This window comes from Xenopus laevis, chromosome 2L (genome assembly GCF_017654675.1).
Source record: "Xenopus laevis strain J_2021 chromosome 2L, Xenopus_laevis_v10.1, whole genome shotgun sequence".
Taxonomy (NCBI): Eukaryota; Metazoa; Chordata; class Amphibia; order Anura; family Pipidae; genus Xenopus; species Xenopus laevis.
In genome coordinates, this window is record NC_054373.1 from 107493122 (window position 1) to 107520362 (window position 27241).

The 27241-nt window shown below is 39.2% G+C and overlaps 1 protein-coding gene across 1 annotated transcript; it reads left to right on the forward strand.

Moving 5' to 3' along the window:
• On the forward strand, window positions 1–25241 carry nup88.L (nucleoporin 88kDa L homeolog). The gene is given in 17 exon segments (NM_001090934.1): window positions 1–321; window positions 4182–4351; window positions 7094–7219; window positions 7774–7860; window positions 9744–9917; window positions 10091–10277; window positions 10401–10548; window positions 11027–11125; window positions 11221–11311; window positions 12124–12228; window positions 16949–17107; window positions 18395–18520; window positions 18667–18732; window positions 19671–19751; window positions 21007–21133; window positions 23302–23420; window positions 24768–25241. Coding segments are annotated over 17 exon segments (2184 nt in total). The 5' UTR covers window positions 1–66; the 3' UTR covers window positions 24832–25241.
• Window positions 25242–27241: the final 2000 nt, after the last annotated feature.

Here is a 27241-nt window from a genome sequence, read left to right on the forward strand (position 1 = left end):
GATTGGTCACGTTCCGCAACGTCCGTAGCATTAGGCAGTGCGGGGGTTTTGATGTGGAAGTAAAAGATGGCGGCGGGGGAACACTGGCAGAGCGCGCTCAGTGAACATGCGCTCTTCTCCAGTTTAAAAGAACGGCTGAGGGATGTCGAAGAACTTAGGGAGCAGGGAGAACGGCGAGCAAGTAAAGATAAGCAATTGAGGAACTTGCTGTGCGTCCTGGATGGGGATCTGTTGGTGTGGGACGCGGAGGAGTGCGCCTTTCATACTGTCACACTGAGGAGCCTAAGTGTGGAGAGCACAGGCAGCAGCAGCGGAGAGCAGGTAGTAACACGGCTGTGCTATCATTCCTATATATATATATATATATATATATATATATATATATATATATATATATATATATATATATATATATATATACACACACACACACAGCCATGACAGCTGTATACTGATTGATGTCTGTCCTGCTGCCTCCTTTTACTTATTGCTCAACTACTACTGCCATCACCACTTCTGCTTGGCTATGTTTGTGAGTTGTAGTTACAGCAGCTACACGTTGTTGTAGTAGTTGGGCCTCAGTTATCAGAAGGAGGGTTTGGACCCTCCTACAAGTATCCTCTTTCTGATGGTTTGTTGTCATTTAGGGCAAAACCCAGGGGGTGGGCAACGCTAGACACTCGCTATCTGCTAGCAACCAGCTTGCTGAAATTGCAAACCGGAGAGCTGCTGAATAAAAGCTAGATCACTCAAACCACAAATAATAAAAAATGAAAACCAATTGCTAATTGTCTCAGAATATCACTCTCTACATCATAATAAAAGTTAATTCAAAGGTCAACAACCATTTTAAAAAGGCCCTTTGGTGTGCAAATTTTAAACTAGTGTTCATCATCATCATTTATTTATATAGCGCTGTCAAGATACGCAGTGCTTTACTGCAGTTATAGCAAACAGGGAATAAATGGTGGATAACAAACAAGGATTACCGAGTACAATAGGGTTAGAAGGACCTAGAGATTAGAGTTTACGAACTAAAAGGTTAGGGTACAATTGAGACATTAGGATTATATAAACATTTTGTCATTTTTGATACAGCTATGATTAATTAAGGTACATCAAATAAGTCTGTTTAAACAGATGGGTCTTTAAGGAGCGCTTGAAAGTTTGGAAAGAAGGAGAAAGTCTGACAGCTTGTGGCAGAGAGTTCCAGAGAAAAGCAGAAGCCCGAGAGAAGTCTTGTAGACGAGAATGGGCAGAAGTGACCAGAGGAGAAGTGAGGCGAAGATCAGAAGCAGAGCGTAGGTTTCGTGAAGGAGTGTATTTGGAGATTAGAGATGAAATATAGGGAGGGGTTTCATTATTAAGGGCCTTGAATGTGAGTGTAAGTAATTTGAATTTGATTCTAGAAGAGATTGGGAGCCAGTGAAGGGACATGCATATGGGAGCAGCTGATGTTGAGCGGCGAGCTAGATGAATGAGTCTAGCGGCCGCGTTTAGAACAGATTGGAGTTGTGAAAGGTGACTTGTTGGAATACCTGTGAGGAGTAAATTGCAGTAATCAAGGCGGGAGATGATGAGAGACTGAATCAGTGTTTTAGTTGATTCTGAACTGAGATAGGGCCGTATTCGAGCAATGTTGCGCAGTTGAATACGGCAAGATTTTGCAAGTGTTTGAATGTGTGGTGAAAAAGACAGATGCGAGTCTAGGATAACTCCTAGGCAGCGTGCCTGTGTGGTGGAATGAAAGGTGGTGTTGTTTACAATGAGTGATATCTGAGGGACAGGGGAAGATCTTGGAGGAAATATGAGTTCTGTTTTAGAAAGGTTCAGTTTCAGGTGGCGCTGTGACATCCAGGAGGAGACAGCAGATAGACAGTCTGTGACTTGGGAAAGGACAGAATTAGAAAGATCAGGAGTAGACAAGTAGAGTTGGGTGTTATCAGCATAAAGGTGATACTGAAGTCCAAATGACAATGAGTTTTCCTAGTGAAGTTGTATAGAGCGAGAACAGCAGGGGGCCAAGAACAGAGCCTTGAGGAACTCCAACAGAGAGTGGGAAAGTAGTAGAAGTAGAGTTAGAGAAGGAAACTTTAAAGGAACGGTCAGACAGATAAGATGTAAACCATGAAAGAGCAGTGTCCCAAATGCCAGCTGAGTGTAGAATGTCAAAGAGGAGTGTGTGGTCAACTGTGTCAAAGGCTGCAGAGAGATCTAGAAGGATGAGAATGGAATAGTGACCTTTAGACTTAGCCAATAGAAGATCATTGGTTACTTTGGTGAGTGCAGTTTCAGTCGAGTGTGATGGGCGGAAGCCAGATTGCAAGGGGTCGAGGAGGGAGTTGTGAGTGAGATGCTGGATCAGGCGTTTGTAAACAAGCCTTTCTAGTAATTTGGATGCGAATGGAAGAAGGGAGACCGGTCGATAGTAGGAGAGCTGGGATCAAGGGAAGGTTTTTTGAGGATAGGAGTGATTTGTGCTTGTTTGTATAATGATGGAAAGGTACCAGTAGAGAGTGAAAGATTAAATAGGTGGGTAAGTGCAGGAGAGAGTGTATCAGAGATTGGGTGGAGAAGGCGAGAGGGTATGGGGTCAAGGGAGCAGGTGGTGGGTTTTGAGCAGGCTAGAAGTTTGCTAACTTCATCTAGAGTTGCAGGGGTGAAGGAGTGCAAATAGATGTGAGTGGACTGCACGTTGGTCTGAGATTGTTGTCGGACGGTATGCTCAGCCTAATGAGAGCGATTTTTTTCATTAAAGAAATGAGCAAGGTCTTGGGCGGTAACATTAATAGGTGGAGGGGGGCATAGGAGTGAGTTAAATGTGGCAAACAGCTGCTGTGGTTTGGAGGACATAATAGATATTAGATAAGAGAAGTATTGTTCTTTGGCTAATGATAGAGCTCGGTTATAGCAGGAGAGCATGAATTTGAAGTGGATGAAGTCAGGATCAGTTCGTGACTTTCTCCGTCGCTCAGCTGATCTACTACATCTTCTGAGGTTCCGTGTTACACTAGTGTGCCAGGGTTGGGGTTTAGCTGGCCGGCTGTGACGGGTGGTAGAAGGTGCAAGGGAGTCAGGTGCTGTTAAAAGGGCTTCGTTGTAGAGAGAAGCTGCCATATTGGGACAGGAGGGAGTATTAATATGAGATATGGATTGTGCTGATACTGTTGATAATTGTTGTGGTTTAAAGGCATTAAGGTTTCTGTACGTGTGGGTAGAGAGAGATGGTTGTGAAGGTGCAGATGAAAGCAGTATCTGAAAGGAGAGTAGATGATGGTCAGACAGAGGGTAGGGAGAGTTAATTAAGTTGGATGGGCAGCATGAGTGGCAGAATATAAGGTTGAGAACACGACCCTCGATGTGGGTAGGTGAGTCGGTCCACTGAGAGAGATCAAAAGAAGCTGTTAGAGAAGTTTAGAGGTGGCAGCAGAAGCAGAGTTGTCAATGGGGATGCTGAAGTCCCCTAAAATGAGAGCAGGTGTCTCACTGGAGAGAAAGTATGGAAGCCAGGCAGCAAAGTGATCCAAGAAGGTGGAGTAGGGACCAGGGGGGCGATATATGACAGCAACACGCTGTGGACTTCAAAAGAAGTGAAGGAGAGAGAAGTCGGTGTAGTTAGATTTTGAAACCTACATTTGAGGGAGAGAAGAAATCCCACCCCACCGCCATGATGGCCATCCGGTCTAGGAGTGTGACTAAGTGAGAAGCCTCCATAGCAGAGGGCAGCAGGTGAAGCAGTGTCTGAGGGGGAGAGCCATGTTTCAGTGATTGCAAGAAGGTGAAGGGATTTAGCTATAAAGAGGTCATGGACTGCTGTTAGTTTATTGCAGATTGACCGTGCATGATAGTGTTCAGGAGAGTCCACAATTTGTTGTGTGCGCTCCTCTTAAAATGTGTGTGCATGAGCATACAGATTACAAGGGAACATTGGGTGCCAATACGTTAGACACCCTACACTTGAAGCAATTTTTCACCTGTCCCTAGGGTAAACTTAGACTTGAGCATGTGGAGTAGAGTAAATTTCCATGCGTTTATTATGCTATGCATGCATGAGTCTGCCATGGGACTGCCGTAAAAGCTAAAAAAAATGATTGCACAGCGTTGCATTTTTTCCTAAAAAAGTATACTGGCCTTGGAGAAGTTGCTTCTTTTTCATTTCTTTCTTTTTTTTTTTTTAATAGAAACTGCTTTGCACAAATCCTCCACTTTTCGACGTTAATGAGGTGTTGCTAAGTCCCACTCAACACCATGTTGCTCTTGTTGGAAGTAAAGGAGTGATGGTGCTGGAGATTCCTAAACGCTGGGGAAAGAAATCTGAGTTTGAAGGCGGTGAAAAGACAGTGAACTGCAGGTAAATGTCCTAATCTATACTTAAATACATTTTAATGTTGCAGAACTCCATTATGTCTGTATGTATATGTGGTTGCCATTGCATGAGACAGGTTGTTGACGGTAGTGAAAGTAGAAGACTTAGTAACAATAAAGTATAGTACAACAAGTAATATATTTAATGATTGAAATGTACACCTCCCTAAGACAGACCCTATAACTTTACTCAAAGATTGATACAATGGCAACATTGAAAAAGACATTTAATTTGTGTCTTCTTTTTAATTTGTTTCTGTTTGTAATGATTGCTATTTTGTGTATAACCATAGTTGAATAGTTTAAAGTTTTATATTGTATCAATCGGCGTGGGCACTTAAATTACATGGATGGTATGAAGAACATAAGTTATAGTGATATCTTAATTGTAAGTTACCTGTTTAATAATTGATATATCACATTACTTCCGCTGTTTTTCCCGCCAGTGCATAGATTTAAGGCACGTTCACAGTTAATTTGGTACAATGAGAAAGGCCTTGGGGTAGGCCGAAACTTTAGTCCTTACCTTTTATGAAAGAAATTATTTTTGAATTTAAGTCCTGTGACTGCTGATCATTTTTCTGTAGAATACATGTAGGGTTTAATTCTTTGATGAAAATACCTGTATTTGATTCCTGTTGTCCTTTGTCCCCCTGCTGTGTGTATTAGGCCCCCCATTTGTACCTTTCAGATTTGGTATTCACCAGACATGAATTTCCCTGTCCTGTTGGTACTACTTGCATTATGCCCTGTGACTCCTTTAAGTGTTACACTAACACCCAGGCATAGTGAGCAGGCAACTGTGTGTACAGTACTATATTTGGGGTTATTGTGCAGAGCTGGTATATATTTGGATAAAAAATAGCTAAACGTTGTTAAATTACACTTCTCCAATGTTACAACACACTTGTAGTGCAAGTTTTTTCTTGTAGAGCAAGCTTTCCTGACCAGCTGCAGCAAGAATTGTTTTTGATGTCAACACATCACTTTTTTTAATGGTCTTATTTTATTTTTTTAAATTATTGCATAGTTAGTGAAGTAATTTAATTGATGTACTTTCTAGATTATTGCACAGTATTTGGTGCCTATTTTAGTAGCTGTCCAACCAACTAAATCAAGAACTACATACAGTGGTGTGAAAAACTATTTGCCCACTTCCTGATTTCTTATTCTTTTGCATGTTTGTCACACTTAAATGTTTCTGCTCATCAAAAACCGTTAACTATTAGTTAAATAACATAATTGAACACAAAATGCAGTTTTTAAATGAAGGTTTACGTTATTAAGGGAGAAAAAAAAACTCCAAATCTACATGGGCCTGTGTGAAAAAGTGATTGCCCCCCTTGTTAAAAAATAACTCAACTGTGGTTTATCACACCTGAGTTCAATTTCAAAGGTTATAAAGCCATTTCTAAAGCTTTGGGACTCCAGCGAACCACAGTGAGAGCCATTATCCACAAATGGCAAAAACATGGAACAGTGGTGAACCTTCCCAGGAGTGGCCGGCCGACCAAAATTACCCCAAGAGCGCAGAGACAACTCATCCGAGAGGCCACAAAAGACCCCAGGACAACATCTAAAGAACTGCAGGCCTCACTTGCCTCAATTAAGGTCAGTGTTCACGACTCCACCATAAGAAAGAGACTGGGCAAAAACGGCCTGCATGGCAGATTTCCAAGGCGCAAACCACTTTTAAGCAAAAAGAACATTAAGGCTCATCTCAATTTTGCTAAAAAACATCTCCATGATTGCCAAGACTTTTGGGAAAATACCTTGTGGACTGACGAGACAAAAGTTGAACTTTTTGGAAGGTGCGCGTCCCGTTACATCTGGCGTAAAAGTAACACAGCATTTCAGAAAAAGAACATCATACCAACAGTAAAATATGGTGGTGGTAGTGTGATGGTCTGGGGTTGTTTTGCTGCTTCAGGACCTGGAAGACTTGCTGTGATAGATGGAACCATGAATTCTACTGTCTACCAAAAAATCCTGAAGGAGAATGTCCGGCCATCTGTTCGTCAACTCAAGCTGAAGCGATCTTGGGTGCTGCAGCAGGACAATGACCCAAAACACACCAGCAAATCCACCTCTGAATGGCTGAAGAAAAACAAAATGAAGACTTTGGAGTGGCCTAGTCAAAGTCCTGACCTGATTCCTATTGAGATGTTGTGGCATGACCTTAAAAAGGCGGTTCATGCTAGAAAACCCTCAAATAAAGCTGAATTACAACAATTCTGCAAAGATGAGTGGGCCAAAATTCCTCCAGAGCGCTGTAAAAGACTCGTTGCAAGTTATCGCAAACGCTTGATTGCAGTTATTGCTGCTAAGGGTGGCCCAACCAGTTATTAGGTTCAGGGGGCAATTACTTTTTCACACAGGTTTGGATTTCTTTTCTCCCTAAATAATAAAAACCCTCATTTAAAAACTGCATTTTGTGTTTACTTGTGTTATCTTTGACTAATAGTTAAATGTGTTTGATGATCAGAAACATTTTGTGTGACAAACATGCAAAAGAATAAGAAATCAGGAAGGGGGCAAATAGTTTTTCACACCACTGTATCTGTCTTTGTGCTGAGTTCTGAACAATAGCAGATGTCTGGATGATAGAGGTTTTTGCACCAGGGCAAATTTATACTAAGTTACATAAAAGTTTCAATCAACACTTAAGTCTAATGATCTTCATATCAGACTGCACACTTGTTCACTTATTTATTTTCCCCCCCAATAGGACTATCCCCATTGCTGAAAGAATTTTCACTAGCTCTACCTCTTTATTACTGAAGCAGGCTATCTGGTACCCAAGTGAGACACAGGAACCTCATTTAATTTTGCTGACATCGGACAACATATTAAGGTTTATTATTATTATTATTATTATTATTATTATTATTATTATTATTATTATACCATATAAAATGTTGTTTTTTTGGTTTTAGGAATACTATGCTTTCACAAAAAAAAGCATTCATATTGTAGTAAATTCACACTAATTCGTTTTTACAAACCGTTTTTTATTATTTCTTTTTCTTAGAGCAGAAAAAAAGATATAATCACTGGTAGGCACCCCACCCAGATATTATTGCTTACCTGAGACCTTGGGCTGGTGCTGTTGTTCACTGAAAACTGCACCTGCCTGGGGTTTATTAATAGGCAGTATACATTTACAACAGAAGTCCTATTTAATGTGCTTATGTTTAGTAAAAGTGTATAGATTGTGCAAGATTAAGGGTATAACCATTCCTTGGCTTAAAAAAAAAAATCAAGACTGTAATAAACATGCAAAAAGTGCAATCTGGATATCCAGTCATTTTAATGTAATGTATCCAGCATTTTCTAAATCAGGTAACCATTTATATCTCTTTTTGTATTGTATATTTGCAAATATTAACATTTTTATTTTTTTTTTAGATTATATAATCTTCAGGATCTTTTTACACCTGTTAAAGTTATCTCCCTCTCCAGTGCTGAAGAGGAAACCACACTGCCCCATAATGGGTATGCATAATAACACTGTTTTTGGTTTTGTACTAATTGGCTATCCTATGTGCAGGGCCGCAATTTAAAGTAGAACTAAACCCTAAAAATTAATAGGGCTAAAAATGCCATATTTTACATACTGAACTTATTGCTTCTGCCTAAAGTTTCAGCTTTTCAATAGCAGCAATGATCCAGGACTTCAAACTTGTCACAGGGGGTCACTATCTTGGAAAATGTCTGTCACATGCTCAGTGGGCTCTGAGCAGCTGTTGAGAAGCTAAGCTTAGGGGTTGTCACAACTTATCAAGCAGAAAATGAAGTTGGCCTGTAATATAATCTGATGCTACAAGGCTTATTATTCAATTATGATGCTAATTGCACTGGTTTCTGTGCTGACATGTATTAATTACTAATCAGCCTTATATTGTGACATTTATATTCTATTTATATTCTGCACAGAGCATGTGCAGTGAATCAGCAGAAAAGAAGATGGGGAAATACTGGGGCATCTTCAGAGACGTATCTCTTAACTGCTAAAGGGCTATGGTTTTCCTGGGCTGGTATAGAAGCCCAAAACATAATGTACAACATTTCTAACCTACTTCTTTTTTTTTTTTTGTAACTTAAAATTTTTATTAAGAATAAAATTATCCAGAAAAGAAAAGAGAAATAAAGCAGTCCAAGGTTGCAAATCGCATGTACACATTACAAAAGTGGGTGCCAAATAGCACATGAGCATTACTAACCTACTTCTTAAGCCGTCTACAGTAAAGCAATTTGCAGATTGACAGCAGTCATGAATTTGGCCATCGGTATCCTCTAGATTCTGATTTGGGAGGTGATTCAAGTGCTGTGTGGTTGCAGTAGAATGGCTATTGAATCCTTCAGGATATTGTTGGACCGTTCGAAGTTGATGTAATGACACAATGGACAGTGCAGAAGGACCTTTCTTAGGAACCTTGTAGTTCCTGAAGCAGAAAACTATACCCTCAAAATGTATAGTTAAGCAACAGATAGTTTATATCATATTAAGTGGCATATTAAAGAATCTTACCTATCTGGAATATATACTTAAGTAAATATTGCATTTTTACATCTCATGCCTTGAACCCCCATTTCGTGATGGCATGTGTGCTGCCTCAGATCACCTGACCAGAAATACTACAACTCTAGGGTGGTTATTTATCAAAGTCCGAATTTATCTCCATATTTTCTGCTACAAACGCCTCCCAAAAAATCATTGGGACTTCTCCCATTGACTTATATGCAACTCAACTAAAAGTCAGATTTTATAAAACAAAAAAAAAAATCAAATTTTTTTGGGGATTTTTGCATTTGGGGTTTAGTAGATAATCCCCTAACTGTAACATGAAGAAGTGTTGAAGCAAAAGACAGAACTCTATTGGCTCATGTGATCTAAGAAGTATTAGTTTGTTTGGTATGTTTGTGCACAGTGAATCGTATGATCACAGGGGGTGTTTTCTATTTATGATTACCCAATGGCAAATACTACTAGAAAAGTATATTATTATGAAAATGGTTTGTTTACATGAAGCAGGGTTTTACATATGAGCTGTTTTATACAATATCTTTTTATAGAGACCTACATTGTTTGGGGGGGGGGGTATAGTTTTCCTTTAAGCACCTTTTAGTCCATTGGCACTGCTGTAATTTTTTTTCTATTTCTGGAAGTTATTCTAGATATCCTGAAGAATCTGAAAATAGAAGGGGTCAGCAGGTATTCTCATGCTTGGTCCACTGACCACCTTGTTTTGACCCTTGCAGCTGCCTGTAGAGATGCAGATATATTGTTGGGGGGGGGGTGTTCTAGGACTTGAAGCTCAACGGCAGCTTGTGATCTATGGAAGTGTAAAATGTTTTGTTTTATCGTGTGATTCCAGACGATCCTATAAAGCCTCCCTTGGTGAGACTGCAGTCGCTTGTGATTTTGGCCCACTGGCAGTCCTTCCTAAAGGTTTTGGACAACATAGCAAGGAAGATACAGTGGCTTATCCTCTTTATATCTTGTATGAAACCGGAGAAACCTACCTAATGTACATTGATCTGCAGAAAAGGTAAGATGTTACAAATTAAAATGCTAAAATGGATAATACAATACAATAACACTGTATCTTAAGGAAATTAATTTATTTGGGAAAAAATTAAGCAAAAAATCCACCACAAAGCACATTAAAAATTATTCATTGAATTTTAAATGGCTTGTTTTTTTTTTTTTGTTTTGTTTTAGCAACATCACTGTGGGTAAACTTCTAGGGCCACTTCCAATGTACCCTGCTGCAGAAGATAATTATGGCTATGATGCCTGCGCTCTGCTCTGCTTACCATGTGTTCCAAACATAATAGTTATTGCCACTGAATCAGGATTACTATATCACTGTGTGGTGCTGGAAGGCGAGGAAGATGATGAGCAGACAGTAAGTAAAGCAACAGCCATTATTGACCTTCGGTCATCTATGCCTTTGCAATGCTTTTCTTTTTGAATTGTCAGTGTAATAATATTGTGTACAACGGAGCATTATGATTTGTATTTTATCCAGTCAAACAAGTCTTGGAATTCCAGCTGTGACTTGATTCCCTCACTGTATGTTTTTGAATGTGTTGAACTGGAGCTTGCTTTGAAATTTGCGACAGAAGAAGAAGAATCTCTGGAGCTTGATTTTGCATGTCCTATTAAACTTCACAGAGGTAAATAGAAATGACCTGCTAAAGATTAGACTTTGTAAATTCTACTATTTTTTTACTCTTCGTGACTCTTCCAGCTTACTCAGGATAAGGTAAATTAAAGCAAATAATCCTACGTTTTTTTTCATTTGTCATATTTTGCTTTCCTAATGTGCCAAATGTTTCCAGTGGGTGACTGCAGTTCGGTCCATAAATATTTCTGTAAATTACTACAGTGAATTTTAAATGAAACAACTCATGGAGTTGAACTGCAGACTTCATGAATGATTTGATTTCAAACCACACACAAATAAGCTGCAAAGCAAAATGGAACTTTCGTCTGTTATTTCAGCCAAAAATACTTTACTAGAATGTTCCTTTAGATTTTGAAATACGTTTTCTTAGTGGACTGTCAAAGGTTGTTGCAACTGATTGGTGCAGATAATGCAGATAGCTTTCTCAACATACCAATATCTTATTTTGTATTTTTTTTTTATTTTAGATCCTATCTGCCCATCCCGATACCACTGCACTCATGTGGCTGGTGTTCACAGTGTGGGACTGACATGGTTTAACAAGTTAGAAAAGTTTCTCAGCTCAGGTATGCTTTTCTCATGATTCAAATGCCTGGAATATAGCATTCTACAGCTCAAGCTTTCTTTTGCTGAAGTTTTTTGTGATGTATGTGTGTTAAAGGTGAAGAAGATAAAGATAGTTTACAAGAACTTGCAGCTGAGCAAAAGTGCCTTGTGGAACACATCCTATGTACCAAGCCTCTACGGTGCAGGTGATTGTTGTTTGTCTTTCTTTATAAGGAAACATATTCAGGAAATATTGTTCTTGTGCTAATAGAGCATGTTGTGTAACTTTTAATTATATTTAAACTTAATAAAATAAGGTGCCTTCTATTTCTGGGAGATACTTATCTAATCATTACAGTTGAGATGATGTAGTACTTTTGTATTTATGCTTTGCTCATTGCCTTTATTTCTATTGGTGGCAGTCTAGTAGATGAGCCACTTGGCATTGATTCTGCTTATAAAACACTGCTTTGTGAATTGCTTTGAAATAGTACTTCGGTTTAGCTGATCACAGGCATTTATTATTGGGTTGTTCGTACATTTTATGTAGACTGAATAGGTATCATAGGGCTGCTTTACCAGTAAAAACACTGTGAAACAACAAAGGAAAGTTCTGACACCCCCACTTGTGTAGTTCTTATGTCTTGGAGGCTCTTTGTTAGTGTCAAACTGTAATTGTGTGCAACTGCCTAGTGCACACTTTTGATTTTAACTTTTTGTATTTGAAAAACAAGAGAGCATATGGATATAGTAGGAGGCAGTAAATGGATGTATTGCAGTGTTTTTAGATAATATGGTTTCAAGCAGCAGTCCTATGATACAGATTTAACCTATAGGCATATAATGATTTAGGACTTAAGTTGCCCTTTGAAAGCCTTACACAAGGCAAGAACATTTTCAATGATCTAAAAAATGTAAACAATTCTTGTTAAGCACACTCGGCTTGTAGTGTGGTTAAAAATAATTTGTGTTTAATATCCAGGTTCTTATTTTCTCTATATTCTGTTTGTTACTGTAGGCTTCCCTCTCCTATTCAAGGTTTTTGGATAATCTCTGATCTTTTCCTTGGCACTTCTATGATCTGCATTACATGTGACTTTGAGTGCATTGTGAGGCCATTGCTGTAAGTATATGAAACATAATGAGAATGAAACTGTTTAAATTCATTTTGATGTAGATATGGTATTAATTAAATTTTTTTGCAAATAAAACAAAAGAACTTGTTTGTGTGTATTTTATATTGTGGTTTACCTTCATAGAAAAGTACAAAGAAACACTGTTTTTGTCTGAAGAACAGATATAAGGCAGAATTGAGAGCTTTGTGTACATTTCTCCAAACAGGTGCAGTGTTAAAAAAAAAATGGCTTAATGGCAAAACATAATCTTGTGTTAGTGTGTGTTTTTCCTCGTCACCCATGGCCAGCATTCACCGAATGGGTTAATCCTCCCAACTGGCCGACAGACAGGATCCTCCCCCAAGCAGAATAAAACCATCAGCCCACCCTCGACTCACTCTTTTTTTTTTTTTTTTTTTTTTTTTTATCCTGTCAAGCTGATGGATGGTCATGGCTTAAGGATAAGAAGCCTGAAAAAACCAATACAGTTGTACCAGTACTAGAAGACTTGGGAGCGTCATCTTCTCGGGGGAATCAAGCCTTTGCTGAGTCTTTGGCAGCAGTCATTAAGCAGGCAGTTGTGCAGTGTTTCCAGGAAGCATCGACTTCAAAAAAAGAGGCCAAAACATGCCTATTCTAGACAAACAGATTCTTTGGCGGAAGTCTCAAGGAGGGTTGTCAGAAACTTCGGATGGTCAGTCTCTGTTAGTATCTGATAAAGGGGAAATTAAAGAAGATTCCAATTCCGACCTAGAAGTGATAGAGCCACTGATAAAAGCAGTAAGGCAGACACTTTCCCTGTGGAACCTTCTAAAATGTCATTAGCTGATAAGCTGTTTCCATCTTTGAGAAAGAGATCAATGTGTTTTCCAGTACATGCTTCAATAAAGGAAATAATTGCAGCAGAATGGAAGAAAACACAAAAAAGACCCCAAACTGCAGGAATATTCTTAAAGAAATATCCTTTTGAGGAAGATGACTCAGTGTTGGGATTCGCTACCTAAAGTGTATGCAGCAGTCATTAGACTAGCAAAAAAGACCACATTGCTGGTTGACGATGCAGCAGTATTCAGAGAGCCCATGAAAAAGAAGACTGAATTCAATCTTAAATCTTTTGGCGCAGCCTGCAGACCCGGCAGTAGCGCTCACGTCAGTGTCCAGGGCTTTGAAAGTGTGGCTGTCTGAAGTTGAGGAGGCAATTTCCTCTAATGTGAAGAGACCAAAGTTATTAGAGATGTTGTCTGATATCATGTCCGAGGCATCGATCGATCTGGTGCATTTCACAGCTAAGTCAATGGCACTGTGGGCAGCAAGACAAGCCCTTTGGCTTAAACTGTGGGCAGCAGGTGCAACTTCTAAGACAAATTTGTGTCAGCTTCTGTTTGAAGGAGGGATGCTTTTCGGAGAAAGATTGGATACGATCATTAAAAAGGTCTCTGGAGGAAAAAGTGTCTTCCTTCCTCAGAAGAGAAGAATAAAGAGAGGAAGATATGATACACCATTTACAAAGGAAAAGGATATCCTTCAGGACTTACAGACAATATGGACCCTGAAGAGAATACAATAGGCAATCATTGTGGAAAGCGAGACGTCAAAACCCAAGAGGCAATTAAAAGAGGTCTAGTGGTTTCTCTTCTTCCACCTCAGCAGCGCAGCAGAAATGAGGATGTCTAGGCTCATTTGAGGGTAGGGGGCAGGCTGTCCATATTTACTCAAATCTGGGCCAGAAATGTTGATCTCTGGGTCTGTGACACAGTGAAAAGAGGTTTTTGTTTAGAGTTTGCAAAAGTTCCAAGAGCGGACCATTTTTTAGTTTGTTTTCAGAAGATCAGAAGAGATCGAAAGCCTGGTCCAGGAGTATATGGATCAGTTGGTCATATCAGAAGCAATTGAAACGGTTCCTCTTCACGAAAGAGGGGAGGGGGTTCTACTCAATACTATTCCTAGTTAAAAAGGCTTCAAGGGACGTTGAGGCCAGTATTAGATATGCAGAGTCTAAACAACTTCCTGGAGAAGAGGAAGTTCAAGATGGAATCTTTAGCTTCAATAATCTTCCCTTTGGTCTGTCACAATCCTTGAGGGTGTTCACAAAGATTCTGGTCACATTTTTAGCTGAATTAAGAAAAGAGGGGGATATCGGTGTTCCACTATCTAGACGACATGTTAGTAACGGCAAAAACATAAGAGGCAAACTCTCACACAATAAGGGTTCTAGAATTCTTACAATCCCATGGTTGGATAATAAACTAAGAGAAAAGCAATCTGCGTCCAACAAGGTTCCTTACTTTTCTGGGTGCAAAATTTCAAACAAATGAATTTAGTGAGTCTCCCTATCGAGAAGCAATGAAAGATTGTTCAGGCGGTAGAGGAGTTCAGAAGTCTGGAAGTGCTGACGGTCCGTCACTGTTTAAGGATCCTAGGTCTGATGTCCTCAACGATTCAAGTGGTCAGATGGGAGAGGTGGCATTCAAAGCCATTGCAAAATTTTCTGTTAAGGAAGAAAAAAAAATTGGTTCTGCCTCAAGATCAAAAGAACAAGTTAAGCTGGTGGTGGTGCGTTCAGGACAGTTTAGGAAGAGGTACTCAAGTAGAGGTACCAGAATGGACAGTCGTGACGACAAACGCATCAGGTATAGGCTGGGGCGCCCATCTAGGAGAAGTTCAAGGTTCAAGGTTCCTGGGAAAAGAAACATGTGCCTGCAAATATCCTAGAATTGAGAGCAATAAGGAAAACCCTTTTAACTCTCATAGATCATTGAAAGGAAAGAATGTAAAAATATTTTCCGACAACACCACAGCAGTGGCTTACCTGCAAAAGCAAGTAGGCACAAGAAGTTTGAGATTGCAAGAGGAAACCGAACCCATCTTTCAGTGTGCATAGCGTTGGCTATAAAAAACCTTTCGGCAGTTCATCTACCAGGTGTAGAAAACAAAAATGCAGATTTCTTGAGTCTGAGCGTAGTAGACCCAGGAGAATGGAGTCTACATAAAGATTTATTTCAAAATATAGTAGATACATGGGGAGTTCCAGAGATAGATGCCATGGCATCTGTGGAAAACAGGAAGTTTGAGAATTTTTCTCCAGACACCCATGCAAAGAAGCTGTAGCAACAGACGGTCTAAGACAAGATTGGTCGAGATATTTAATCTGTGTTTCCACCAATTCCCCTCATATGGAAAGTTCTAAAAAAGAAAGAACGGCAGACGCAATAGTGGTGGTTCCATTTTGGCCAAGAAGACCATGGTTTCCACTTCTTTACAGGTTAACATTGGGGGAACTCAAAAGCATTTCAAAGTTCCCAGGTTGGCTGTCTCAAGGGATGTTTCAATTCCAGACGGAGGACAACCTTTCCTTGATGGCCTGGAGGTTGAAAGGAGGAGGCTGAAAAGTTTGAATTTTAAGGAAGAAATAGTAGATTTCCTGCTTAAATCGAGGAAGATTTCTACATCGTCCCAATACTAAAGAATCTGGGAAAAAATGTGTACAATCTAAAATAACAGGAGGTCAGGACCCCTGTACTCAGCCTCCATGTTGATAAACTTTCTTTTCTCAGGCTATGAGAAGGGTCTTCAGATGAGTACTCTTAGGGTGAAGGTTTCAGCTATTTCATTGCTAATATTTTCATGGGCTCTAGATCCATTGGTCCAATGTTTTTTTTTGTGCCCTTATGAGACTAAGGCCTAACATTTGTAAATGCTCTCCTTTGTCTTTGAACATGTTGACAAAGCCACCCTTTGTCTAAGAAGACAGTGAGTTCCTGGATTGTGGCTGCAATTGCAAAAACATGTAACCTAGGAGGCAGGAAGGTTCCCCAGGGGCTTAATGCCCATTCTACCAGGGCGTTGGCGAGTTCCTGGGTGATGGAAGCCAAAGCATCGCCAGAAGCTATCTGCAGGGCTGCAAGATGGTCGTCCGTCAATACATTTATAAAACTCTATAGACTTGATGTCCTTGGTTCCCAGGAAGCGAGAGTCCCTCCCTTTTAGCTTTGGTGGTTCCCGTTCGGTGAATGCTGGCCATGGATGACAAGGAAAACAGGAAATTATTTCTTACTTAGGTACCGTAATTTCTGTTTCCTGGTCACCTTCCATGGCAGCATTCACCAGGGAATTCCCACCCAGATTACAAACTGTATAAACTAAGACAGTGAGTAGAGGGTGGGCTGATTGTTCTAGTCTGCTTAGGGGAGGATCCTGGCTGTTGGCCCCTCGGGATGATTAACCCTTTCTGTGAATGCTGCCATGGAAGGTGACCAGGAAACAGAAATTACGGTAAGTAAGAAAAATTTCCTGTTTTTGACGTTAAATGAAAATATTTCATCTTTAATTTGTATGCACTATAGTTGTGATACCAGAGCATATTGTTCAACACACTTTGTATGTATGCGCATGAAAGCTGTTCACACCATCACACCAGATTAAAATTACATAAAATACACCTAATAAAATAACAAAATACACCTAATACTTTGCATAATTCTATACTAACTTGGACCCATCCATCATGCTGTGGGCACATTGCAGACTTGTTCTAAAATATGCACAAATTCTTTTTGTCTATAGAGTCCACAAAAATCATTTGAAGACGTGAGAATCTTGCAATTTACATTTGTGTTTCTTTGTTTTCGTTATAACAGCTAATACCAAAGTTTATTTCCATATATAAGGATAGTTCAAGATTTATTTATTTCATATTGTATTAATCTTTTCATATTTTATCCTATTTAGAACTACCATTCGACCTCCCTCTCCACCTCTTCTCTGCTCTCAAAGTGACAAAAGTTCCACAGAGATCCTTCCACATGTCCTAGCAGATGTGAAAGGGCCATTTGAAGAGCACATCAGAGGCATTTTAAGACGCAACTCTGCAAACCCATTGTTGTTGAAGTAAGTGAAACATTGCTCATTTATGAGTTAGCAAGGTACCTTTTTTGCAAAGCAAGTGGTATCATTTTAAATATATTTGTGTGTGTGTATATAGATATAGTTTTAGATATATATAGATATATATATATATAGATATATATAGATATAGATATAGATAGATAGATAGATAGATAGATAGATAGACAGACAGACAGACAGACAGACAGACAGACAGACAGACAGACAGACAGACAGACAGACAGACAGACAGACAGACAGACAGACAGACAGACAGACAGACAGACAGACAGACAGACAGACAGACAGACAGACAGACAGACAGACAGACAGACAGACAGACAGACAGACAGACAGACAGACAGACAGACAGACAGACAGACAGACAGACAGACAGACAGACATGTAGAATGAGCTGTGATGTAGCCTAATCGCCTACTTGATTAGTACTTCTGTTAAAGATTTGAGAGAGTCCATTTTAACACTACATCAAGACCAGTAGGTTTCCATATTTTGACGTTTGCCCCAAAACAGACCGTTCATAACCATGATATCAAATGCAGCGCTTCAGGATTTAAATGAATAATGGGTTCCTGAAGAGCCTAGTTTGGGTTGCTTGGGTGCATTATTGACAATTTCAGCCTGTCTGTTCCGCATAAAATTTGTGTATCATACATGGTAAGGGGTGAAAATTGCTGCTATATCAAAACTGTGTATACAATACAATTGTGTATACTACACTGAACTGAGATTCCTGGCTGGTGAGTAGTAGGAAAAAATTAGATGTGACCCCAACAGTTGTATTTCCAGGCAGCCTCCATTTTTGAACTTCTCAAACACCTAAGCAAGAAGGCTGAACTTCCCAATGTTCAAGTTCTGCATCTTAACAATTCCACCTCCCAGTTTTGAAGGCCAGATTGGAGCAGACTGAGATGATCCTCCTTCACGGTTACCTCGCTGCTGCATGATATGTGCAGCAGTTGTGGTATAGGAAGCTGCACCTAGACCAGCATTTTATTATTTTTTTTTTAAATAAGGATACTTCAGACTGTTAAGGCTTTGCCTGGGCCACATGGTGCTGGCTCATGCCTCACGTTCATATTCATACAAATGGACTACATACATCTTTCCAGTATTTCTACTATATTTGAGCTTCATGGCATACATGAACTTTTGGGCTTCTTGGATCCTTAGTTTGTTCAGTTAATTAAGCTCTTTTTCCAGCTACTATCCCCAGCAATTTCATCTACACCATTTACTTACACCACTCAAAATGTTGCCATCTTGCAGCTCCTCAAGCAAAGATTCCTCTCCTCCACCTGAGGAGTGTCTCCAGCTTCTAAGTAGAGCTACTCAGGTTTTCCGTGAAGAATACCTTCTCAAACAGGACCTTGCCAACGAGGAAATTCAGAGACGGTAATATATCTTGTATTGGGTTTCTTGTTTTTTCCTTCTATACTAATAATGACAATTTCTTTTCTTTTTTCTCATTAACTTTTTTTATACCAAACTTAGAGAGAGAAAAAACTAATTTATTTTCTAATTTTTTTTTTTCTAATAAGAGTGAAGCTCTTGATTGCTCAGAAAGAGAAGCAGCTAGAAGATCTACGATATTGCAGAGAAGAAAGGTATGTAGCTTTTTTTTTTTTTTTTTTTTTTTTTTTTAAATAACCCATCAATAATCCCATTAAATAGTAATGCTTATAATAATTCATGCACCCTATGCTGAAACACGTACAAGTGTATGACAATGATCTTAAAGTTGTCAAATTGTTTGAAGTATACCTCATTGAGCAATGCAAAAATGAGGGTTGTCATCCCATTCCTTTATGTGTAGTCTGAAGTTTGTGAGGTTGTGTAGACATTTATGCACCTCTCTATTAAACGTTGTTAAAAATAATAATATATTTTAGACATAAAAAGGAGTTTGTTGTCAGCACCTCATTGAGCAAACATCTATGCACCAGTTTATTATGAATAATATAATCTAAACTTAAAAGGGTTTGCTGTCAGCATTTATGTGGATACATACTGCCTGACATCAGCACACATCTAAATGAATTGCTAATTACCTATTCAGGGGTTTGTTTTTTTGCCTGGTTTGCATCTACAGCTTGCCTTCTGCATGATAAATTTCAATCCAGTGAAGTTCAAGTATGTAGGGGAAACCAATTATCCAGAAAGCTCCTTACGGAAGGGCCATTTCCCATTGACTCCATTTTATCCAGATAACCCACATTTTTATAAATGATTTCCTTTTTCTTTGTAATTATAAAACCGTACCTTGTATTTGATCCCAACTAAGATGTAATTAATCCTTACTGGAAGCATAACCATCCTATTGGGTTATATTAATGTTTACAGGATTTCTTAGTAGATTTAAGGTATAAAGAGCCGAATTACGGAAAGATCAGTTATCTGGAAAACCCCAAGTCCCGAACATTCTGGATAACAGGTCCCATGCCTGTATTTTTTTTTTTTTTTTTTACAGTTTGTACAAAAGCATTTTTCAAGGTAAGCTTTAATTTCATCTGTATTAATGGTTTATTTTCTTGCATAACTCAAGAAAAAGCCTGACAGAGACAGCTGAACGCCTGGCAGAAAAGTTTGAAGAGGCAAAAGAGAAACAAGAAGATCTCATAAACAGGTATGTAAGAAAATACTGTATGTGAAGTTCTCAGTTTGTATGTTAAGTCTCGCATCAATAGAATGACTGAGTATATCTTTCACTAAACATACTTTTTAAATGCTTGTAAACTTGCTGAGCTTAACTTTCCATGACTGCTGTGGTTGTTGTTCACTCAAACCAGTACAAAATTAATCAAAGCTGAAGGTGTCTCATTATTAGTGAGTTGAGGGTTCTCCTGGAGCATTCCTTGCAAGGGAAGTTTCTGCTTTGTAAAGCTTGCTGCCCACTGAATCAAGAGGAAACTTCAGGCGACTTCGGAAAATTAAGCGATCCGAGTGCTATCCCACCGGCGATTTAGATTCTAGCCAGCAAGAAAGCTTTTCAGGGAGATTAGTCGCCCAAAGAAGAGGCGATTTGTTGCCGGGCGACTAAATCTCCCCGAATCTTTGCATGCGTCTCTGCCCTAACACCAAAAGATAAGTGTTTTAAAGTAATAAAAATATCATGTACCGTTGCTCTGCACTGGTAAAACTGATCTGTTTGCTTCATAAATACTACTATAGTTCATATAAACAAGCTGCTGAGTAGCAATGGCGGAAATTGAAAAAAGGCTATATGGCATAGATTAAATAGTGGATAAGAGATAACATTATGTTCTACAGAGCTTATCTGCTATCTGCTGTGTAACCTGAGCCTTTTCTCCTTTGAATGGCTGCCCCCATTGCTACACAGCAGATTATTTATATAAACAATAGTCGTGTTTTCTGAAGCAAATACACCAGTTTCACTAGTGCAGGGCAACACTGCATTATATTTTTATTACTTTAAAACTATTTAATTTTTTGATGTTACTGGTCCTTCTAGACTTGAGATTGTCCATAGTTTCTTACAATTCTCTGTCTCTCCGCCTCTGGCAGTTATCGGATTTTCTTTTGTTCATGTTCAGTGGTATAGTAATGCTGGTTGAATGTGTGCAGCAGGCATCACTGGTGAACTTCTTTTTTACAACTTCTTAAAAGTACCAAGCACTAATGTTGTTAGGATTTTTGTGTGGAATAAGATTAAAGTATTTTTCCAGCTTTTTTGTGTTCTGCTGCAAACTGGAAATGCAAGTGGGAATAGAGCAGCTACTTTTAGCTACTTTTTAGTTGCATCATGGAGATTCTCTGTTTTGATTCCTAAACTGCAAAATTGATTTATTGTAATATTTGAAAAAGTTATGGATAAAGAGAAGCATTCCTAAACAAAGGGGGTTGCTTTCTGTCTGAAACAGGTTGAAAAGAATACTGCGTAGCTTCCACACTCAGCTCCCTGTTTTATCGGAAAGTGAAAGGGACATGAAAAAAGAACTGCAAGCAACAAACCAACAGCTTCAGCAACTGGGGAATTCCATTAACCAGGTAGAAATGATGGAAACAATATAAGCACATATATCTTTGCAGTCTGTTTACTTTTGTTTTATTGCTCACACACTTGTGATTGAGATGCACAGCCAGCATGTGCGCTGAACACATCTATAGGTTTTGTTGTTATTGCATGGTTTCTGCTATATATCCATTTTGGGGTCTTAATATAGTTTGGTAAATCTATGCATATTGGTCATCAACCTGTTTAGTAGACCCCTGGCGTTCATATTTAGGATGCTTTTTGCTGGTTATGATGTAGGGTATGTAATACGGTAAAATGCAAGTATTGTGACTATTGTGAAATTTAAAAAAATATAAAAAAGCTTTATGTTTAGCATAGTTTTGCAGTTTCATAGTTTGCAGTAGAAAGATGCAATTACCTGCTTTAGATTCGTCAGCATGTGTATTTTGGGAAATATATGGTTTTCTAGGTTTTTCATACTGTTATGGGGTTTTTTGGCGCATAATACACATACCGTGTGTTTATATTGTAGTAGCCAGAGTGTCATACGTGAGAATTCATATGCACTATTTGGATTTGGGGGTCTCTGCCACATAGTTTGGTAAATCTATGCATATTGGGCATCAAACTGTTTAGTAGACCCTTGGAATTCATATTTAGGATACTTTATGCTGGTAATGATAAATGGACGATACAATGCTGTTAAGTTGAAGCTTTGAGGCAATTTTCAGGTATTTTCACTCAGTTGTATGGAGCAGAAAGCCATGGGTACCCATTTTAGATTCGGTAGAATGTGTACTTTCCAAAAATGTATGGGTTTGGGGTGTAAACATGTATTTCTGTGTTTTTACCCCACAAAAAATGCAGTCAATGTGTTGATTTTTCAGTTGCTGAAGTTACCCACAGGACTATTTGTATGCGCTAACTTCATTTTGGTGCCTCTAAATGCCAGATACTTTGGAGGAACCCTGGCAATCGTATTTAGGGTGCTTTTTCTTGGTGCGTAATGATACATGGGTGATATGGTGCTGGGAAGTTGAAGCTTTGAGGCAATTTTCAGATATTTCACCAAAACCGACAATTTTGGGAAAGCCTTGCGACTTAGTAGTTTGGAGCAGAAAGGCATGGGGTACCCATTTTAGATTCAGTAGAATGTGTACTCTCCAAAAATATATGGTTTTGGGGGGTAAACATATATTTCTCTGTTTTACCCCACAAAAAATGCAGACAGTGTATTGATTTTTCATTAGCTGAAGTTACCCACGGAACTATTTGTATGCGCTAACTTCATTTTGGGGCCTCTAAATGCCAGATACTTTGGTAAACCTATGAACAATGAGGATCAAACTGTTCAGTGGACTCCTGGCAATCATATTTAGGGTGCATTTTCTTGGTACCTAATACAGTGTGGGATATGCGGAGCAGCAAAATAAAACCTTTGAAGTGATTTTTCAAAGTTTTGATACATTTTTATAAAAACCGCTACGTTCAGACAAGCTTTGATGTTTGGAAGTATAGAGACATAGTTACCCATTTTGGAATCGGCAGAATGTGTACTTCTCAAAAAATATATGGTTTTCTGGGGTAAACCTACTGTTTTAGGATTTTTTGGCCTTGGAATCTAAAGTATGCCGTTTTCTGCCTCAGAGCTTTCAAAATTCAGTAATATACTGCCGGGAGTTTTTGCTGTGAAGTCCTAAATCTCCCTAAAACTATACATATATGGTATTGGCACGTTCGAGAGACATGAGGCTTTCCAAACCATTTGGATGTGTAAAATGAAATATTTTTGTAGTAAATATTAATATATTATGAAAAATATGATTTTTTCTTGATATTTAGCACTATAAATCTTTGTAGAGGAGGAAATACAGGAAAACTCAGATTTAAAAAGCTCAGGTTCTCCCAAAAAACAGTGTACTGTATAGTTTTCCTAGATAAAGTAAAGGTTTCCCCTCAGAAAATGCCCCTAAAGTGAGAGAGCACAAAATGTTTAAAAAACGCCTGCCATTTCGTGCAACCATAATGCAAATTCTGCTGGCACTTAAAGGGTTGTCTTTTGACCTGAGCATTTCTAGGCTGAATTCGACGTTGTGTGTAATGAATGAGAGATGCAAAGAATTCTTCCACATGTTCCCATAGTCTAAAGCTGTAGTATTCCCAGAAATAACTACTCCTATTTTGTTATTGCATACATCAGGTGAATAGAAAGATGTCTTATCAGGAGAAACAGATGGAAAAGGGAAAGAGCCCTCGGAAATCCAGTCTTACTCTCAGTGATTACCAAAAGAAAAACATCAAGGCTGTGTTAAAGGAACAGTAAGTATCTGACTGACATTCTCATTCTTTTTAGTATCCCTTGTGTTGCTGCATTACTTAAAGGGGTAATAAGGGATTATAAAGCCAGTTGTTGCACAGTAAAATCTTGTTACTGACGGCCACTGTCCAGGGCTGTATTTTAACTTTATCTTTCTGCTATTTGGGTTGTACAATCAAAGTCTTCATGTCATTTGACCAAAGGATTAGCACTTTCAAAATGTTTAAACAATAAAATAACTTTTTGTGAGCAAAGTAGCAGAAGTAGTGCATGTGCAAAGTGGGAAACTGGAGTATTACCAACTATTGTAACAATTCTAACTGCTGCCTTTATAGGGATACTGTCATGGGGAAATATATATATATTTTTTTTCTTCAAAATGCATCAGTTAATAGTGCTTCTCCAGCAGATTTCTGCACTGAAATCCGTTTCTCGAAAGAGCAAACAGATTTTTTTTTATATTTAATTTTGAAATCTGACATGGGGCTAGACATATTGTCCGTTTCCCAGCTGCCCCAGTCATGTGACTTGTGCTCTGATAAGCTTCAGTCACTATTTACTGCTGTACTGCAAGTTGGAGTGATATCACCCCCCTCCCTTTCCCCCCAGCAGCCTAACAAGAGAACAATGGGAAGGTAACCAGATAGCAGTTGCCTAACACAAGATAACAGCTGCCTGGTAGATCTAAGAATCCAGGTCACACTGCAACAAATCAGTTACACTGAGTAGGAGAAACAGCCTGCCAGAAAGCAGTTCCATCCTAAAGCACATGACCACTTTCCGAAAGCACATGACCAGGCAAAATGACCTGAGATGGCTGCCTACACACCAATATAACAACTAAAAAAAAATACACTTGTTCAGGAATAAAATTTTAAAAGGTGAATTATTTGTAGGGATGCACAGAATCCAGGATATGGTTCGGGATTCAGCCTTTTTCAGCAGGATTCGATTCAGCCGAATCCTTCTGCCCGGCCAAAGAAAATCCTAATTTGCATATGCAAATTATTGGCGGGAGGGAAATAGAGTGACTTTTTGTCCCAAAACAAGGAAGTAAAAAATGCTTTCCCCTTTCCACCCTTAATTTGCATATCCAAAATCTGCAGTTCGGTATCTGGCTGAATCCAATATCCAAACAGCAGGGTGTCACATGTCTGCTGATTGATCCTGGAACAGTTGGGTCACATGGTCCATTCTACAGCCCCTTAGGCTTGTTTCCAAGGGAGCTGTAAAAGGTAGAGAGGAGGCCATAGTGCATCAAATGGAGCAAACTTAATTCTTTGTCTTAAACAATTTTGGAAGTACTCGTATCCAGTACTTGTCTCTTTATATATTTTCTTTTTCTCTAGTGGAGAACATATCCAAGAGATGGTGAAGCAGATAAATAATATCCGAAACCACGTGAACTTTTAATGTGCGATTGTTCTGAAGAAGGACTACACACCGGTGGAACAGAACCATTCTATTCTTGTCAAGAGTATTTTGGTTTTTGGGGGAAAGTAAGAACTGATAAAGAAGAGAAGAACTTTTGTAAACTTGAGGAGCCTAAAAGCATTTTTTATAGTATCAATATCCATTTTTACTTTGAAGTGCTCTAGAGTACACTGCTGATGTGGGTGATTTTGTAATATATTTAAAGGTATTCTACATTTTGCAAGTTGTATGCATTTTAGCAGTTTTATACCGAATGATTTTGAATTTCAAGTTTGATTTGTGCAGCTTTTCTTGTGCAGTATATCCATGGCACTGCCGTGTCTGTGAGATGCTTTATTTAAAACATTTTCACTTATTAAAGTCATGGAAGCATTCTTTCTCTTCCATTATAACATTTGATGATGGGTGGCACAGTTTTATAAAAGTCTAAGGGTGAGGGTTTTTTTTGGTTGTTTTTTAAGCAAAGTCCCAGAGTAAGTTAACCCCAGAAAACTGCAAGTTTCGCAGATAAATTTCCAAAAGTAGCAGCGAATGTCAATTAATGGAGGGTACTCCTTTTACACAAATGTAGCAAAGGGTGCAGCAGTCAAGGATCTTACCCAAATACAGCCAAAAAATACTCCAAGCTACAAAAGTTACACACCACATCATTAGTACAGACAAATAAATGGTTTAATAAAGCATATAATCACAACAATCTATAACTGCAAAGTCATTAAAATGTAAAATTTAGTACATACCAAACGTGTCCCAAAAAAAAAAGCACTCAGGCTTGTAAGGTAGACAAGTTGGGAGAATAGCCCAAGTCCTTTGTCAAGTGTCTAAGGGCTCCTTGGACTATTCCGACATGCGCAAAAACGCAGGCTTCACTTTATATGCGATGGAAATAAGGTAAGTAATGCTATTGTCGGATCGTGTCGCAGCATTGATGCGACACGACTGTCTGATGCAGATGCTATTAGGGCTCTTACTGACGAGCGTTTTTACCTGCGCTCCCCTGCATTCCTTTTTTCTGCGCTCCCCTGCATTCCTTTTTTCTGCGTTCAGCCGCAGGGGAGCGCAGGAATAGAAGCATTACATTTTTTCCAATGGGGCTGTAATCACACAGGCGTGTGTAGGCGCCAAACGCAGGTTGAGACGCAACATGCTGCATTTTTCCTGCGTTCAGCACCTACACGCGCCTGTGTGAGTACAGACCCATTGGAAAAAATGTAATGCGTCTATTCCTGCGCTCCCCTGCGGCTGAACGCAGAAAAACGGAACGCAGGGGAGCGCAGGTAAAAACGCTTGTCTGTAAGAGCCCTTAGATTGTTAGGTCACGGCGGAATCGTCCGCGGAGTCCTGCCCTTAAGCCCCAAGCACCCTTTATAGCAGTACCTTAATTAGCCACAAAGAACAGGTTAACAGGGAGACAGAGCATAACAAGAAGTGATGTCATTTTTGCAGACACTCTGGCAGCAGTTATGATGGACAGTACTATTCGCAAACGAAACATGGCTTCCCTGCCTCTTCTATTATATTGCACATGTGCCACCTATTATACATCAAAGCAATATAGCCACAGCTAATCAGTGGAAGCATAATATGACTTGACATACATATGACTTTACAATTATACATTGTAGTACTTATATGTTTTATTAACCCCTTTAAGTGTGGATAAAAGTACCGAAGTGCCACAGAACATAGATTCTACGATCTTCTGCACTTCCGAGTTTGCGTGCGGAGGATCGGCTTCTAGAGCCTCTCGATCCCCCGCTCCTAGACAATGAGCAAAGCGGTGGATCTTGTGGCCCCTGGGGTGCAATCACCCAGGAGCCCCAAGGCAGCAGTAGACACGTGTTTCCTACGTGTCCTGCTGTAGGACTGCCCATCGCTGCCTCCCCCCTTCGCCAGATGATGATGGAAGTCGGTGATCTTCTGCTTGGGACCCTTTTTGGTGCCACGTTCATTGAATGATTAGCCATTTTATTGCATTTTCAGCTCTGCACATGTGTTGTTCACTTGTTTCTGTCTGTAAAACCTATCTGGCCAAGCTAAAATATTCAAACTGTGCCGGCCGATTACACTAGTCTGGGGGAAAAAAAAAAGCATTGATTTTTGTGGTTTTAGTAATTTATTTGCATTTCACACTGTTCTGTGTTATTTCGTTTTGCCCATGTAAAAACATCAAAGTGTTCAGTAGATCCCCGGCATTCATATTTGGGAAGTTTTATGCTGATACGTTACAAATGTGCGGCATATAATGGGCTAAAATGCAAGCTTTGGGACGAATTTCAGAAATTTGAAAACAAACAAACAAAAAAAAAAAACCCACTATGTTCAGCATAGCTTTTACAGTTTGGCAGCTTGCAGTAGAAACTTCAAATTGGATATGTCAAAATGTGTA